The sequence below is a fragment of the Merops nubicus genome, unplaced genomic scaffold (assembly GCF_000691845.1).
Source record: "Merops nubicus isolate BGI_N331 unplaced genomic scaffold, ASM69184v1 scaffold15337, whole genome shotgun sequence".
NCBI classification, from domain to species: Eukaryota; Metazoa; Chordata; class Aves; order Coraciiformes; family Meropidae; genus Merops; species Merops nubicus.
The window spans coordinates 4,685-21,597 of record NW_008622416.1 but is presented as its reverse complement, the minus strand read 5'-3'; the positions used below and the strand labels follow the sequence as shown (position 1 = coordinate 21,597).

General features: G+C 41.2%; 1 protein-coding gene across 2 annotated transcripts in view; it reads left to right on the top strand.

The window, feature by feature from the left end:
* KIF1B (kinesin family member 1B) overlaps positions 1 to 16,456 on the top strand; it is an 81,305-nt gene extending 64,849 nt beyond the window's left edge. For both annotated transcript variants that reach the window (XM_008944783.1, XM_008944782.1), the window contains 15 exons: positions 2,569 to 2,677; positions 3,305 to 3,371; positions 4,626 to 4,710; positions 4,962 to 5,067; positions 9,168 to 9,282; positions 9,837 to 9,970; positions 10,455 to 10,516; positions 11,136 to 11,281; positions 11,667 to 11,906; positions 12,293 to 12,364; positions 12,914 to 13,035; positions 13,748 to 13,897; positions 14,403 to 14,595; positions 15,216 to 15,334; positions 16,131 to 16,456. In XM_008944783.1, the coding sequence (XP_008943031.1) occupies positions 2,569 to 2,677; positions 3,305 to 3,371; positions 4,626 to 4,710; positions 4,962 to 5,067; positions 9,168 to 9,282; positions 9,837 to 9,970; positions 10,455 to 10,516; positions 11,136 to 11,281; positions 11,667 to 11,906; positions 12,293 to 12,364; positions 12,914 to 13,035; positions 13,748 to 13,897; positions 14,403 to 14,595; positions 15,216 to 15,334; positions 16,131 to 16,173 (1,763 nt within the window). In that variant the 3' untranslated portion in view covers positions 16,174 to 16,456. The remainder of the gene's footprint in view (positions 1 to 2,568; positions 2,678 to 3,304; positions 3,372 to 4,625; positions 4,711 to 4,961; positions 5,068 to 9,167; positions 9,283 to 9,836; positions 9,971 to 10,454; positions 10,517 to 11,135; positions 11,282 to 11,666; positions 11,907 to 12,292; positions 12,365 to 12,913; positions 13,036 to 13,747; positions 13,898 to 14,402; positions 14,596 to 15,215; positions 15,335 to 16,130) is intronic.
* The last annotated feature ends 457 nt before the right edge of the window (positions 16,457 to 16,913 follow it).

The following is a 16,913-nucleotide window of genomic DNA, read 5'->3' as shown; positions in this document are numbered from 1 at the left end:
GTCATGAAAATGAAGGTTGTAGTGTTTGTTAAGCTGTACAGGTCAGCAAGAAATGTAAAGGAGTGAATATTGCAGAGGTCATTTGGTCTGTCTTTGCTGGCTGTCTTCCTTTTTATGTGTTCTCTTCAACCTCCTCTTGCAGGCAGTGCGTCTTGGTTGATCAAAGGGTAGAATTTCATTTCTGAAGTGTTGACCATATTCCATGAGATCTGGCTGTGGCTCTTTATGTGCTTACTGAGCACTTGACTGGAAATTTGCTTATTCATTAACCCCTTCATCTTTTTGCTCTCTAACATTCTTGTTTAGTGAGTCAGTCTTGTTGAAACTATCTTTGCTTTTCTTTGCTGAATTGTAATAATGCATGCTGAACTCTTTTTGTGGATTTCCATTTCACCTTTTAATTTCCTCCTCCAGCTTTGTCTCACCTGCATATTTCTACCATCCTTTTTTTTGTGTGTGTTCCATTCCCTTTGCAGACCATGAAAGAAAGATTGAGTTGATTAGGTATCTTATGTCTGGCTATGTAAACGTGCATGTGCTGAACACACTGTCCGAGCATGCCAACGTGCTTGCATCCTCTGCTGTGGCTGCTTTCCAGGATGGAGCTGACCAGCTGCCACCTTTTCTCTTTCTGCCTGTTCCCAGTTGTCAGAGTGAGCGGGCTCCTAAACGAGATGGTTAGTAGCCAAACTTGGTCTATGGTAGATATAGAAGTAGTTCCAGAACGTGCTTCAGAATTCCTTTTTCCTTACCTCTATGGTGTAGTATTTTGGGGGCTAGAAACTGCCATGGGCGAGGTCATGGAAGGATGACACTGTGCTTGAGTTCAGGGCTAGAGAGAACCATATGGGGAGTCTGTGAACTCCAGTGTGCTAGGCATCACAGATTTCTCTGTGTCATTGGATCTATTCCCTGAAACTTCTGGGACCTCTCATTTTTCTGTGTTCTGTACATTGTGATATGAGGATGAGAAATGCTGTATATGAAGGAACAGCTAGCTGGAGAGGATATGTTCTATATGGGCTTCCTTCTTTCTAGTCTTCTTTTTCTGCCACTAACAGTGCATGTTCCTCACTTATATATTCTGTTTTGTTATTAAAAGAAGGACTAGCTGATTATTAATTGTGCCAGAGCAAGTCCATGAGAACTTTCAGAACTAGCTTTCATGTTTAGTTCAATGTGTCTTTCTGTTGTTTTCTGCTGTTTTTGACTTTCTCTGCTTAGCAGTAAGTTTGAGGGAGTTGTGTGTTTGATGTTTCTCTTGCTGTCAGCAGCATTGAGTCCAGCTCTGATGAGTTCATGTGTAGCTACGTGATATGACAGGTATAAGAGTGACTACCCTGAGTGGTGAATGGGAAGAGTGAATCATGGCACTGAACCTTGCTACCTATGGAGATGCAGTGCTGTAGATAACCCATTCTTGTAAAGTCTGTCCCTCTGAGGTAGCTGCTATTTTACCCAGAAAAGAAACAGATTTTTTTTTTTCTCAAGAAGAGACTAGACAGGCACACACATAAGGACATTTTCTTAGCTGGAGACTGTTATGCCCTTCCAGTGAATGAAAAATTAAGTCATGGTGGAAGCTGAAGGATAGACAGAGGTGTAAAGATAGAAGAACCTAAAGAACATTTGAGAAAGGGAAGAATGGATTGAGAACAGTTATTTGGCTTAGTAAAAGCAATAAGATTAATATGTGAAAGGAGAAGAAAAATGGAAAATCAGTTGCAGTTACAGAAATACCTGTCAGAGTACACAGGAGCTAAGCTTTTAAAATGTTCCAATTTACAAAAATGAAATGAATGAACAGATAAGAGAAGTCATGCAATGATAGCTGAAAGGTGAGACATAAGTATGTGTGAAAGAATATCAAGTTATTGCAGGAATTTCAATTATCACATCTTTTTTTTAACATAGTTTATCCCTACATTTGTATGAAAGGAATTAGAGAGGATCTACCTGGTAGTAATCACTAATACCAAAACATAAGGAGCCCAGAAACATACTCTGGCAGGATTAAGGCTCTGGATTAAGTATTGTTCAGCATTTTTAAATACACATTATGTTATCTAAAATGATACAGAAGACTAGCAATTTGTAACATGAAGTAGTGAAGACTGAAATTTCAAAGTTCTTGATTATTTTTTTTCTTCCATGGGTAAGGGAAAATTTACTTTATGGTGAGTAACACTGAAAATGAACAGACCTAAGCAATTCTAAATCACAGGCTGTTAAGTTGTAGAGTAACTGATGCACATTTGAGGAAATTTTCTGTGAATCTAGAGAGGCTGCATATTTTCTACAAGCATTTTTGGGTACACTTTTGTTCCATTATTTAACTTTTTAAAAAGTAAAATTTAGTCACTTTGATTTAAAAACAACACTTTGAGAAATAATGATTCCTGTAAGCAACATAAGTTCAGTGGAAAAAGATGTGGTTCTGCATATGCACATAGAATACATAGGATGAGAGAAATGACATTGCTGTGAGCCCCAGGGTAAGCTTCACTTGTTCAGTCTTTGTAAACCATTCTTTTTTCTTCTTCTTCTTTTTGTTTTAATTTCTTCAAGTGCCAGCTACAAAGTTAAATACTATGAACAAGCCCAGCTTGGGCCAGAGCGTGAGCAAATACGACCTCCTTGTGTGGTTTGAGATCAGCGAACTGGAGCCAACAGGGGAGTAAGTCAAGGATGAATCCTTTATGGCTGAGAACGACAGGTTTTGGGGGTTTGATCTTTCACCCTTTGTTCTGTTCAGACAAGGCTGATGTTTAGCAGGCATTACTGGGCGGTGGCCTGGCTGGTTTGTAGTGACTGGGTGTAAATTCTGCTGGCATTCATTGTCCCTGTGGGAAGGACTGAAGAGATAGAATGATGTTCTTTCACACTTGGAGTAATCTTGCCACTTTGAAAGCCCATGCACACCAGTTGAACTGGTGCTGGGAAGCTTTGCCTACATAGGCCATGAGTTTTGGGTCACTAGAGATTTTATGCTCCACAAGTCATCTAGCAGGCCCTATTTTATATTCACCTCTACTACAGAGGATTTGCCCTGACAGGACTTTAGGGATTATATTGAGAAGAGGGATCCACAGAGCTTTCCAGAAGTACAGTGTATGATACTTCTATCTTTAAATATCAATAAATATCTTCTATCTATCAATAAAGAGTCCATTCTGAGAGTAAGTAGAAGCACACTTATTTCTTCAGATAATGTGGGGGGAGGTGACTGTTGGCAGCAGAACACAGAGAAAGGTGGCTGTGCTGGTGTATCTTTCGTGCCTGTTGAGCTGACTCTCTCACCCAGGTATATTCCTGCTATTGTGGACCACACTGGAGGCCTGCCCTGTCAGGGGACGTTCCTGCTTCACCAGGTACTAATGACAGCTGTGGAACAGCAAGCTGCATCTCTGGGGGGGTTAGAATGCTAATGACTGGATTTTACATCTTCCGTGTCTTCTCCTCTCCCACACAGCTAATGATAGCTGTAGGGTCAGTCACCCTTCAGTCTGTACTTAGTCTGGTAGCTCTGGGCTATGAGCAGAGCACGTTTGGCCCCTGGCACGTTGCTGTTTCCTTTGCTTATCGGCGTGCACCCCACTCAGGAAAGATGAAAGTCTTTTAAAAAGCAAGAACCTTTGGCACCAGAATTGTGCCTTCAGTATTCCCCAACAGCTCTACCAAGGACACAGAAGCATCATGTGCATTTAACTTTTGTTGGTTCTTTCTCAGTGTATGTGGCTATGAGACAGACCTACAAAATGACCATGTCTCAGTGCATTTTAAATGCCTGTAATAGTCCTTAATAATAATTTGTCTTTACCTAGATTCTACAGATAATCCTAATTAAATATTGTTTATAGGTTTATGTTATGTTTTTTCTTCTCTCAGATTCCTCAGTTCCTTTTCATAGAGTTTACATGTGAACTGCTTTTCCTCTCTTTTGTAAAATGATAGGAACAGTTCTTACAGCTTAGGAATAATGGTCATATTGCAAAAATTTCCTTTAAAAATTAATAATTTAGTTCTGGATTTATTAGTGTCCTCATTAGTTATTTCCAGTTTAAACCAGAGTAATTCTAGCCTCTGTAATTCCATTGCCACATCCACAATATAGGCAAACATCTTTCAACCTCTTTTGAAACAGTTGCACACAAAGCACCTTCTCCCTGGATAATTGCCTTCCACAACTGGAAGAGTGGAATCTGCTGCAACCAATGCCTGGGGGATTTTTCATTTTCAGATGTGGTGTTTATTTCCATTCTACAATTTTACCTTCTTCCCAGCTGTTACAGAGTTCTATCTTGACTTTTACCAGATACATGTGACAAAGGGGGAGAATAGCTGCAGGAGTAGTTGCTGTTTTCTATTAACTGTTTGGTATATATGCTTTAATATAACATGTAGGTATATAAACATGCATTACCCAAGCTTTTTTCTTTTTGTTCTTGTGGTCAACTCTGATATATCTCTTAAGTGAATTTTAGGACCCTGAAACACACAGGTGCTTGCTCACAGTTAGACTAATTTAAATGATCTTGCCTCAATTTTGCAGTGTAAGTGCAAAACAGAGGAGGATAGTGTGTGTGTGAATGATTCACCAGGGTTTTGTTTCTGAACTCTGGCAGGGAATCCAGCGTAGGATCACAGTCACCATCATCCATGAGAAGGGCAGTGAGCTGCACTGGAAGGACGTGCGAGAGCTGGTTGTTGGTGAGTATACTGGTTGGCATGTTGCTATCTAAGGAAGAAAAAGTAATTTCTTCTTGTATCAGATCTGTCATCTTTTGAGTATTGGCTGCAAGAGGAGGGTTTGGGAAAAGACCTGGAGGAAAAAGTTAAATTTTGCAGCTTCCACTTAGAGCTGCCTCTTAATCACATAGTCTGAAATGATACTTGGGAAAACAAATTCCTTCTGTGTTTCAGGTTTAGTTTTAATTGATCTCCCCTCCTACCCTTTTCAGGGCGTATAAGGAATAAAGCAGAGGTAGATGAAGCTGCTGTGGATGCTATTCTGTCTTTGAATATTATCTCTGCAAAATACCTGAAATCCTCTCACAGCTCCAATAGGTAAGTGAATAAAGTGAGCACTCTTGCAGGAATCTAAAATTTCTTTGGCCTCTGAGGTATTGGCAGGATGTTTGGAAACCTGGGAACGTTGCTAATGGTTAAATGTAGAATTCCATGGGCACAGGGCATACAGACAGAGAATGAATGTTACCATAAATCCTTACTAAGGATTTCTTGATAATGCATCTGAATGACTTTCCATGTGTAAGCACCATAAAGGGAACTTGGAAAGGAACAGCTTAAGGGATTCTCAGAATTTAACCCAAAGCTTTTCAACTGCCATCAAGGTTTGTTGCTAGAACACAGCACTGAAGTACAGGGGCCATCTCAGGGGATATATTTATGGATGTGTACATACCTGTATTATTCCTGGAACAAGCATATGACAGTTTAAGCAAAAGCCATGCTTTGTAAATTAAACTTCATAATTTGCAGATTTATACAGATGTATCACAAATTGACTCCAGCTCTAATAAGGGGCTTTCTGTTCCACCTAACTGCAGTCCTCTGGGCAACAGCAGGGCCCCTGTCTGAGAGGATTCTGGCTGCATGTGCCTCCTCATTAGGGCAGGTTGCTGTAAAGATCAGTCAGACTCCACATTGTTTTTCTCCAGTATCTGCAACAAAGGGCAGTGAAGCAGAATGAGGCATTGCCAGCACAGCCTCTCCCTACTCTGACATCAGCCAAGTCACTTGACCACTCTGTGGCTCTGTTTAGCTGGTGCAAAGCAGGAATATCTCTGAAATTTAACTCTGAATGGATGTTTCTGGAGGGGAAGGGATTGCTTTGGAGCCCATCTTTGCTACAGCTGCTGAGTGCTGGAGACAGTGTCCTTTTAGGTGCTGAGATGGCTTCTTCCTTCTCCATTAGAGGCTTGGACTTTGAAATACCACTGCAATATTAAAGGTGGAATCTGGACGTGGCTCCTACCAACTGAATGTCTTCCTGCCACCTGGTGTCCATAGAGGCACCAGTGACATGGCTCTAGCACTCAGTTATTCTTTGCTTCCCCCTGAGAAGTGGCATTAATGGATCAGTATAACTGGGACGTAAGGGCACTGCTGCTAGTGCCCAGTCTGATACTGTTGGATTTGCAGCTGGAAGGCCCTGCACTTTCTGCTCTTCAGCAATTTCAAGACGTTGCTATGTAGCCCTGTAGTTTTCTGTTAGGTGGGCCACTTGGATGAAGGATGAGTGTGAGTGAAGCTGTTGACCATCTCTTACCAAAATGACGAGGTCTGAGTTGTGGGATGAGTGGTGGTGAAGTGGGACTGAAGCCCTGGTAAGGGATCTGTCTTATGTTTCATCATTGTCTGCAGACTTGTTTTCTGGTTGATGTGGTTTTTGTTGATGTTTTTCTAGTCCACTTGTTCTCTTCCTCTCAGCTGTTGCTTTTCTGTTCTGCTTTTGGCTGCACTAACTGAAGCTCTTTCTATGTTTTTACAGGCTCTTTCTTGATAAGGATATGCCTAGGTATTTTTTGTTTGCTTCCTTTGTACATAAAGCATTCTATTTTCAAGAATCTTTATGTCCCATTTGTATTGTTGCCAATTCCCTTTTAGCTCTTAGTGAATTCTGTTATCACACCTCTTAGCTCTTCCAAAAGTTGTATACCTCCTCCTCCTCCTTCTTTGTGTCAGGGGTTTATTCAGGTACCCTTCAGTGAGGGACCTGATAAGGTGAATTTTCCTTCACATGCAAGAGAGAGCTTCCTTCATTCAGTCTCTGGTTCTCCAAATGTGCCATCAGAATTTAGTCCCTGTTTGTAGTCCTTGCGATTTTCTTCCTTTGTTCTGTCTCAAAGAACTAAATTGGGAATTTCTTAGTGTCCCTGACTCTGTAACACTTGCTATGTTTGAAGTACCAAGCCTGGTATGAATGATTGGGTTACTTGAAATTCCAGCTCAGAACTGCACTGAACAAAGAGCAGTGGCTGCCATGTGACTGGCATTCAGCCTCTGTTCTTAGATTGCATTTGCATCTGAAATTTAACCATGTGGATGCTACTTCTTAGTTGACTAGTTGGCAGAGAATCAAGATGCATAGTAGCTGCTCAGACTGGATTCCTCTTCCACCTTCCAAACTGGATCACAGCCAAGCGTGCTGGCTGCACAGTCTGGGACAATTTGCTCTCTGCTTTCTGTGTTCTGCCTCCTTGAAAAAGAGAAGGGACTCAGTCTTCAGTGCTCTCACTTCCCCACCTTTCACTAATGCTAAAATTCACTTAAAAATCAGTTCTAGCTCTACATTGGTGCCTTTAACCTGTTCTCCTGTGTTCTGTGCTTTGCTTGCTCTGTGCTCCATTTTCCTCCTTGCACTATTTGCTGTGCTGAAGGACCTTTGTTTCTGGTTTTTGTCTCCCTCTGTAGCTATTGTACCAAGTTCTGGCTTGGACAGGCCAGACTTCGTATATTTAACTTCCTGGCTAGACAAAATCCAGTAGAGTAACTGTTTCGAAGCTATACTTGACTTCCAACTTGGTGTTCATCCAAAAATCTCCATTGTGCTAAAGAGGGACATTTAGTTCTGCTCTGATGAACTTTTACACCTGTCTTCTCCTGATGAGAAATCACGTTTGGCAAGTGGTGCAGAGCTGGATCAGGGGCTAAGTGCTCTGGCTTTCCCATCTGTGGAGAACCAGGTTTTACAACTTTTTCTTCCACCCAGATGGTATATCTGGAGCTTGCCAAAAGTTTAAAAAATTGCTCTCATAACTAAGACATGATAGAAGGCTAAAATGTAGGGAATCACTCAGCACAGCTTTGTAAAGGGTTAGAGAATAACCTGGGTTTTTTGCCTAATCTAACTCAAGTAAGGCTTATTACATTACAGTGATTTTAAGGTTACCAATTACTTAGCCTTCAGAATATGTTTCTCTGTAGCATCTTTATTTGAAGGGAGGCATTTAGAAGTGATTTCTTAGGTAGGCAAATTCAAATTCAAACAGTAATTGTGAATATTCTCAAATAATATTACTGGATTGCACAGTTGGTGGTGTCTCAATATATTAGCTGGGAATTATGTAATTGGTATCTTATGTAATTGGTATTGGGGAAAAAGGGGATTCTTGAGGACTTTGAGATCAGAACTCTGTTTCTGATATGTCTGCTCCTAGGCTGTTTTATGTTTCTGTTCTGTTTTGTTTAGAGTTTTGTTATTTTTTTTCAGCCCTCACCATACTTTTCATCATTTGTCTTTGGTTTTGTTTTCTATTTTTCTGAGTTGGCTTTGGGCGTTAGTACAGAAGCTCTTTAGACTGTACCTTACTTTCAAAAGAAATATATATACCTGGAGCACGTCCTTGCTTTTAGTATCACATCATTTGGACTCAAAATGGGATGGAAAAACTCAACAGCAGGGGGATTTGGGGGGAAATTTTATGGAGATGATGAAGAATGAATACCTTCTTTTTCAGATACCATTGTAGAAAAGCTGCTTTGTTCCTGAATAAGGGTCTAGGGCTTCTTTCCAAGGGAGCCTACATGAAATAAGTCTCTACCCGTGAGAAAGAAGGAAGCTTATTTCCCTAGCCCCTGTTAGAGAGGAGAGAGTATCTGATGATTTAGCTGAGAAAAGAAATCTGTATCACTTGAATATAGGACTTACCTCTTCCTGTCAATCATTCTGGTTGGTTTGGCATCAGAAGCTGCTGGTTTTATAAGACTTGAGTACTAGAGGGATCTCTTCTGATGCTAGTTTAGTCCTAAAATATACAGTAGAATGAGTGTTGCTTATAAAAATGAATCTTTCTATGCACTTGGAGGTCCAGCTGGGCTGAACTGCACCTGAAGCAATAGAGAGGAACTCTGTTTAGAAACACTGTTCTTTAGTGCTGAGTTCCCTGTAGCCTTAGGGCAGCTTTTGTTCTCTTCCCTGTGTCTCTTCTCTTTTAGATGAATCTTTTATAACAGGCAGTGGTCTGTTTTGCCACACTGAGGTAGAAATGAGTAACCTTGGGAAAGGACTTTGTCTTGAGTATTTGTTATCTAAGTGACTGAGAGCCATAGTGGATGAGAGTGAGGAAGAGAGCTTTATGCTGAGTGGAGAGGGGGATGGGGAGGAACTCTTACTACTGAGCTTTTACTGTCCTTTCTTCCAGGACCTTCTATCGGTTTGAAGCCGTTTGGGATAGCTCCTTGCACAACTCCCTTCTCCTCAACCGAGTGACACCCTATGGAGAGAAGATATACATGACCCTTTCTGCTTACCTGGAGGTGTGAGACCTGTGCCTTCCTTTTGCCTGGTGACACAAGTATAACTATTTGAGACAGCAGGCAGTGTGTACCTAAGATAAATAATTCCTGGACTAAGTGATTTTGAATCCTGAAGCCAGTGCAAGTCTTTATTCATTTTCTGAAAACAGGGTGGAAAAATTTATTCACAGTTAACATCTTGATGTCAAAGGTGTTATTGTCTTGCAACAAATGTGAAGTGAAACTGGTGATCTTACTTTTCTGTGCCTCATTTATTTATCTTTGTATCTGAAAGTACATGGTGAATGTTGCTGTGAAAGCACTAGTGTTGTAAACACTGGCCTACCTGTTGGCTTGCATGCAAGACACTGTTGTTTTGTTTAGTACAATTATTTTACCCACAAGGTGCATCAAGATATTTGACAGTTCCCTTTCACAGAAACACATATGAAAACCCTTCACCAGAGACTCAAACCAAGAACAAATCCCAAAAAGCTGTCCCACTAAGAGAGCAGAGCAGTGTAACTTGGTGTAGTTGTCTGCAGCCACTCACTGATTACTGGTTTTTCTCTTAGCTTGACCACTGCATCCAGCCTGCTGTTATAACAAAGGATGTTTGCATGGTCTTCTACTCAAGAGATGCCAAGATCTCCCCACCACGATCGCTGCGCAATCTCTTTGGCAGTGGCTACTCCAAATCTCCAGATTCGTAAGTTCAGTTAGCAGGGGTGGTACCTGTGCTTTATGTCAGCATATGCTTTTTCTCTCAAGGGCATGGGGAGAATGTAACTTAGGGTTTTTTTTATTTCTTCCTTGAAAATCTACCTAGTTACAGTTCTCCAGTTTTGAACCATTTATTTAAATGAACTGTGATGGCTTCTTTCTTTACTGACTCCTTTTCCAGCCTCCTGACTGAGCAGTTGGTAATAGAGGTGCATTTTTTAAGCTTGCACATAGATGACCCTAATCCTGACCTGGAATTTACTGCAGCAGCTGCTCTCTGAGTCTAATAGGGAGCAAGGGGGAACAAGAGGGAAATGCCATTTTTAGAGATCTTGCAGTCTGTCCTGGCTATTTTATGTCAAGATGAGAACTCGGATGTAGTTCTATCTAATAGCTATACTTAAACTCCTACTGTGCTTTATTTCTGAAGATAATGTGGTTGTTTTTTCCCTCTGGTTTCTTCTGAACAGCAATCGAGTAACTGGGATCTATGAACTAAGTTTATGCAAAATGGCAGACACGGGAAGTCCAGGTAAGCAGAGACTGGATGTTCAAGTGACAGAGATGCTGTAAACTGAAATACTGCAGAAAATTTCATAGGCAGAATGGAGTAAACACTTCTGTCCTGATGGGAAGCAGTTCCTGTGTTTCACCTGAGCAATGGAACGTTGCTATTCCATTAAAAAAAAATAATTATTCAGGCTTTTACTTTCAACTTGAGACCAAGGATTCACTGAAAACTTTACATTTTACCAGCTGAGACTTGGTTTTGCAACAATAGTTTTCTCTTGGTTTTTTGAAGATATTGCTGATAACTGATGTAAGCTTGATAAGTTGGAAGGAATGCAGTTCACATGGTATCAGTATGCTTTTCCTCTGAGATCTAGCAATTGAAGTTCTTGGGTTGAGTTAGAGTGAACAAGAGTTTGCATTACATCATGGTCAGTTAAAAATATCTGAATGAAGTCAGAAAACTGGACTAAATCAAAACTCTTTGGGCTGTGTGATTTTTGTTAATAAAATCATTGCTCTGTGTATTTCCAGCCAAACAGAAGAAGTGTTGGTTCTTCACAGATTGCTAGTTGGTTAAATGTTTCTTGATCCTTCTGATTAAGTTTTTAACATGTTTTATGTTGTTTTTTACTGTTCAGGAATGCAGAGAAGGAGGAGGAAAGTCCTGGATACCTCTGTGGCATATGTGCGAGGAGAAGAGAACCTGGCAGGCTGGAGGCCCAGGGGTGACAGCCTCATTCTAGAGCACCAGTGGGAACTGGAGAAACTGGAGCTGCTGCACGAGGTGAGTAGAGAGACAGGGGAAGTGAAAGAAAAAGCACAACAGTACCTTTGAATTTGCTTTTATTCTACCCACTGTGAGACCTTCTGAGCTGAATCTGTTCTCAAGTGAGAGATTGTTCTCAAAGTCAAGATTTAAACAAATTCTCCAAGAAAGATAGAAAGTGTGTGGCTGGCTGCCGAGGAGAGGCCTCAGCTCACAATCTCAGTGTATTCAACTAAGGCAGATTTAACTTCTAGTGCCACTGTGTAAAGTTGCTTCCCCAGGGAAAATGTTTACTGGCTATGAATCTTAAAAGAATGTGTAAGAATTCAGTGCCTGAATAGAAGACCCTGAAAAGGATAGGCAGCATCCTGGAGCAGATGGTCCTGATTTCTTTTCTTACTAGGTGGAAAAAACCCGACATTTCCTTCTGCTTCGTGAAAAGCTTGGTGACAGCATCCCCAAATCCATGAGTGACTCGTTGTCCCCCAGTCTGAGCAGTGGAACTCTCAGTACCTCCACCAGCATTTCCTCCCAGATGTCAACCACCACCTTTGAGAGTGCTGTGACACCCAGTGAGAGCAGTGGCTACGACTCGGCAGACATCGAGAGCCTGGTGGATCGGGAGAAGGAGCTGGCCACCAAGGTATGACATGAGAAAAGCAGCATAAACTGCCAAAGATGATTAAAGATTAGTGATGAGCTTCTCAGGTAGCATGGTGAATGCCCAGTGTTGGGTGTGCTTCATTTTCATACACTCTTTAGTGAAAAAATCCATTCTCACCAGCCAGTGCTGGTATGTAGATTTGTGCTTTGGCTGTACCTCATTCCCCTTCATTAATGAAACAATCTCAAGGGACATTTTATTCCCCTCTTCTGGGATTTTTTTTTCACAGCAGTTTAGAATTTGTTTATTCTTTCATGAGATGTCAAGTGTGTCTTGGCAAATTGCCTCTTGGGTTCAAATTTCTCTGAAAATCCAAATGTATAATTCTTTTCTGTGTCTCTTTTGTTTTTCCCCCCTTACCTTAGTGTCTGCAGCTTCTTACTCACACCTTCAATCGGGAGTTTAACCAGGTGTACAACAGCATCAGTGACTGTAAGGTAAATATTTCATGCAGTACAATACACTCTAGTTGTAGGATGGTAGCAATGTATTTGTAGTTTGTGCAATTTGTTGATATTATGAAGAGACAAAACACTTTATATTAAATTAATTATATTAATAGCTCTTACTGTCCCCCTGCATACAGTTCCCCTACATACACTTCATGTACAAGTGTATATTCCCCTGCATACACTTTCCTTATGTAAAAGGCTAAATTGACTCTATAACAATTCTGACTGCAGGCACAGGGGACACCAGGTTGCAAACTGCATAGTCTGGTATTCTGTTAAGGAAGTCAGGGTGTGAATAATCACAAGGGTAGGACATTAATAACAAGCTGTCTCTACAGCAGTGCCATTGTATTTTCACCCCCAGATGGGTTTATGATGATTGTGTGCAAAACTTTGCTGAGTAGGGGAATGACAGCTAGAAATACCTTTGTACTACCTGAGCCTTCCTCACACTGAATGCCATGTTCTAGCCAGGACTGAACACTAGCTACAAAAAACTCCCTTGTAATGTTTTCCCTGTATCTGTCCCTGTAGCTGTCAGATATTTCTCCAATTGGGCGGGACCCTTCAGTGTCCAGTTTCAGCAGTGCCACCCTCACCCCTTCATCTACCTGCCCTTCTCTGGTGGATTCAAGATGCAATTCAATTGATCAGAAGTAAGTATGGTAATAGAAAAACAGCACTTCTCAGTGCTTCACAAGCCTGTCTTTGCTATGTTTTCTGATCTATTTTTTTTTCTGTCACTTTCTTCCTTTTCCCTACTTTATGATACTTCTCTGTACCAGGCCTCTTGCCTTATCTTCTCAAATCACTCTGCAATCATTCTTCCCCATTTTGTTCTGGTGAAGTGTTGGGGTTTTTTTTCCTTTGTGCTGAGAGAACAGTCAGATGCTTATCATTCCAGTGACCAGTGCATCTTCAGTGTATAGAGTCCACAAGCTTTTTTTCAGAGGTCTGTTAAGAAGACCTACTAATAACAACCCAGAATAGACCAGTTTGGCAAGTAATCTGTTACCTTTCTCTATGTCTGATGTAACTTACCTTCTCAGTTTAATGTCCTTGAGAGGACAAATGGTTATGAAGCAGCACATTTTACATCAAACCACAGTAAGACATGTCTCTATTTGGCAAAAGAAAAGAGGGAGAAGTAGTGGGGAAACAACCTACTGACAGTTACAAGTTTCATTCCACAGATTTCAAGGGAAATGCTATCTGATGTTGTACAAAAGGGTTCCCAATGTCATAAAAAAATCTGGACTGCAGGATGAAACTTGTGAGACAGGCTGGGCTGTAGATGCACTTTAAATTTCATTGCCATATTCAGTTGCTTTGTTGTGATTTACTTTTCTTTCTCTGCTTTTTTTGAAGGACACCAGAAGCAAATTCCCGTGCCTCCAGTCCCTGTCATGAGGTGGAACAGTTCCAGCTAATTCCTGCAGTAGAAACTTCTTATCTTGCCAGAGCTGGAAAGAATGAATTCCTAAACCTTGTTCCTGATATTGAGGAAATCAGACCAGGGTAAGTTTCCTACTGTTGAGTGATCATGGATTTCTGAGAGCTGTCACAAGGGCTTTCTGAGAGCTGTCAGTTTTTTTCCTCACTGGAGCAAGGTAGATGAGACAGGTGACAGCAGAACTGCAGAGTTTTCTATGACGGAAACAGGATTGATGAAGGTGGTGGTGATATTTGATCTCTGCAGAATTCATTCCCTGCATCTACGTAATGAACAGGATTTCCAGTGACTTAAATATAGTGTCTGTTATCATTGAAACAGTGGCTGAAGTTCACTGAAGTAGAGATCTTGGTGGGTCTTCCTTTCTGTCAGACTTCTGTGTACTTCTTGAAGACAAAATTCAGCTTTTTATAGAAGAAATTTTTCATAATACTGTTGCAGATAAAATGTGTTCAGGACCAAGTGTCTTCAAGTGTTTTGAAGTTAATAGGGATACTCAGTAGGTGCTTTATTCAGGAGAAAATGTATTCCTGTTAATCTGTGGGTTTGTTTTGGTTTGTTTTTTTCCAGATCTGTTGTCTCAAAGAAAGGATACCTCCACTTCAAGGAGCCACTCTCCAGCTCCTGGGCCAAGCACTTTGTGGTGGTTCGTCGTCCCTATGTTTTTATTTACAACAGTGACAAAGATCCTGTGGAAAGAGGAATCATAAACTTATCCACAGCTCAGGTGGAATACAGTGAGGATCAACAGGCAATGGTAAAGGTCAGTATGAGAGCTATTGTTTATTTGCCCATAGAGCAGGAACATTACAGGTAGTGGTGCATCCATAGCATTTGTGTGCCATCTCTGGTCTGAGGAAGATGCATCTATCTCTTGGAGAATGTCTTGTGGCTGTTGCTTCTTTCTGCCCACAAAGTTCCCAGTTTGATGAGAGTTTCTTATATTTTGGACACAGCTGTACAAGAGACTGAAACTGCTGGTACACATCCTGTTTGCTTTTATGAGCATGTGTTGGTACCATCACCCTGTGTGTTTAGTTACTGTAATTTAGTTTGTGTGCTGTTTTGGGGTTGTGGGCTTTGTTTCTGTGTTTAAAAAACAATCCAAAACAATGCACACAAGCATCCTGAAAGGAATCAAATTAACTTTACTGGTCCATCTCAGCAGCTTTTTAAGTCTACACTCAGAAGTTAAAATGTATTTTGCAGGACATGTCCCATTTGACTGACTCATAATATCCTGGAAGTAACCAGTGGTACTTAAATGAAAGACCTTAGGTCTTGTGGTGTTTAGGAATGTGATACAGCAAACTATTCCTCAGAGGGGACCTGAGCTTCTCTGCTTGTAGACTTCAGTATTTCAAATTGTCTTTAATATTCCAGACACCCAACACGTTTGGTGTGTGCACAAAGCATCGTGGGGTCCTGCTGCAGGCCATCAATGACAAGGACATGAATGACTGGTTATATGCCTTCAACCCCCTCCTTGCTGGCACAATACGGTAAGAGGGGGCTCCTGGGCAGCCAGAGCTGCCAAGCAGTGAGAGTGGGAGCTGCACTGGAAGGCAGGGAGGCAGAGAGTTTGTTGTGGAATTTAATCTGGTTCTCAAGAATTTGACAAGATGGGTGGATTGAAGGAGGGAGGAGGGTGGGCAACAAAAATAAAATCAAACAAGGCCTGTATTTCAGGGGCTGCAGTGGCTCTTGCTGTGGCTTGTGGCATTGCCAGCAGATCCACCCAGTCTGAGCATGTGTGCTGTGCTTTGTGCAGTGCTGCATTTGGGGGCCACAAAAATGGTTTCCTTGTGTTGCTGTTTTACAGATTTATAAAGCTGCTCACTGTCTGTGCAGGGCCAGGACTGCCTTTCCATGCTCTCGACTGGGAGCTAAAGCAGAAATGCTCATTTCCTTCCCTTTTTTTGAACTTTTCTAGAAGTCTTGCCTTTAACACAGGTCACAGACATCCCCTGCTTGCTGGAGAGATCTTGCTACACTACAGTAGCTCTTGTTTTCATTAAAAAAAGCCAACTAAAAATTAAGCTGTTACTGTGCAGCATTAAATAATTTCTTAACAGTGCAGTCCTTAGAAGTTCTCATCTTCCATTAAAGGAGCACAGCAGAGCAGTGAGAAGGCTTCCTCATTACAGCCCTTGATATGTTTCACTTTCTAAATATATGGTGTAAACTAGGATGGTACAAAAGGATTTAAAAAAAAAAACCAATGGACAGACTGTGGGGAGGGAAGAGAAATAAACTTCCAGAATTCAACAAATACTTTTTTGCTTCTTTCCTGTGCAGGTCAAAACTGGCTCGAAGGCGCACGGGCCAGCTGAAGTACTGAGTCCATGTAATGTTCTCATCTGTTCTCCTAACTCACCTTCTGATAGATAAAGTGTTACCTCTCATTTTCTCTTTGTGGATCTTGACAGTTTCTCTTGTATGTAACCCTGTGGCTTAACATCCCCTACCTTCCCAGCTCCTTCAGCACATTTTCTAGGTATTCTAACCCTACCTTGTTTCTTTTCACTTGTACTGAGACTCTTACTAGTAGCATGTGGCCAAACAAAAAGAGAAAGAAAAAAAAAATCAAAAAAAAATTGAGTGATTATGCACGACTCTAAAAAGAAAAAAAAAAAATTTATTTTTTCTTATAACAATTGTTTTCCCATTCCAACTGACCTTTTGGTGTCTGTCCCACTGTCCATTGTTGTCTGTCTAGACTGCTGCAGGTTTTTTGTTCAATTTGTGACTTGGCAGTAGTCATTGGTTCCCTCAGGGCAAAGTTCTAATGCCAGGGAAAGATAAATTCTGTGTAGACATTACCCAGCCAGGAACTGCAATAGCTCTTCAGGCTTTCTGGATCCAGCCTCCAATTTAAACTCTGTTGAAAGCTGATATTGGACAAATCTATCTGGGCAGACTGGATTTTGGGCTTGGTGCAAGTTTTCAGGTTTCCAGGGTCCAACAGGCTAAGGCATGAGCTGGAAAAAGGGAACAAACCGAGGTGGGCTGGCTGGAACAATCTGCCTTTGAACTCTTGCTGTGGGGTTGCAGGTGAACAGAGCTTGGCTTTAGCTCTTT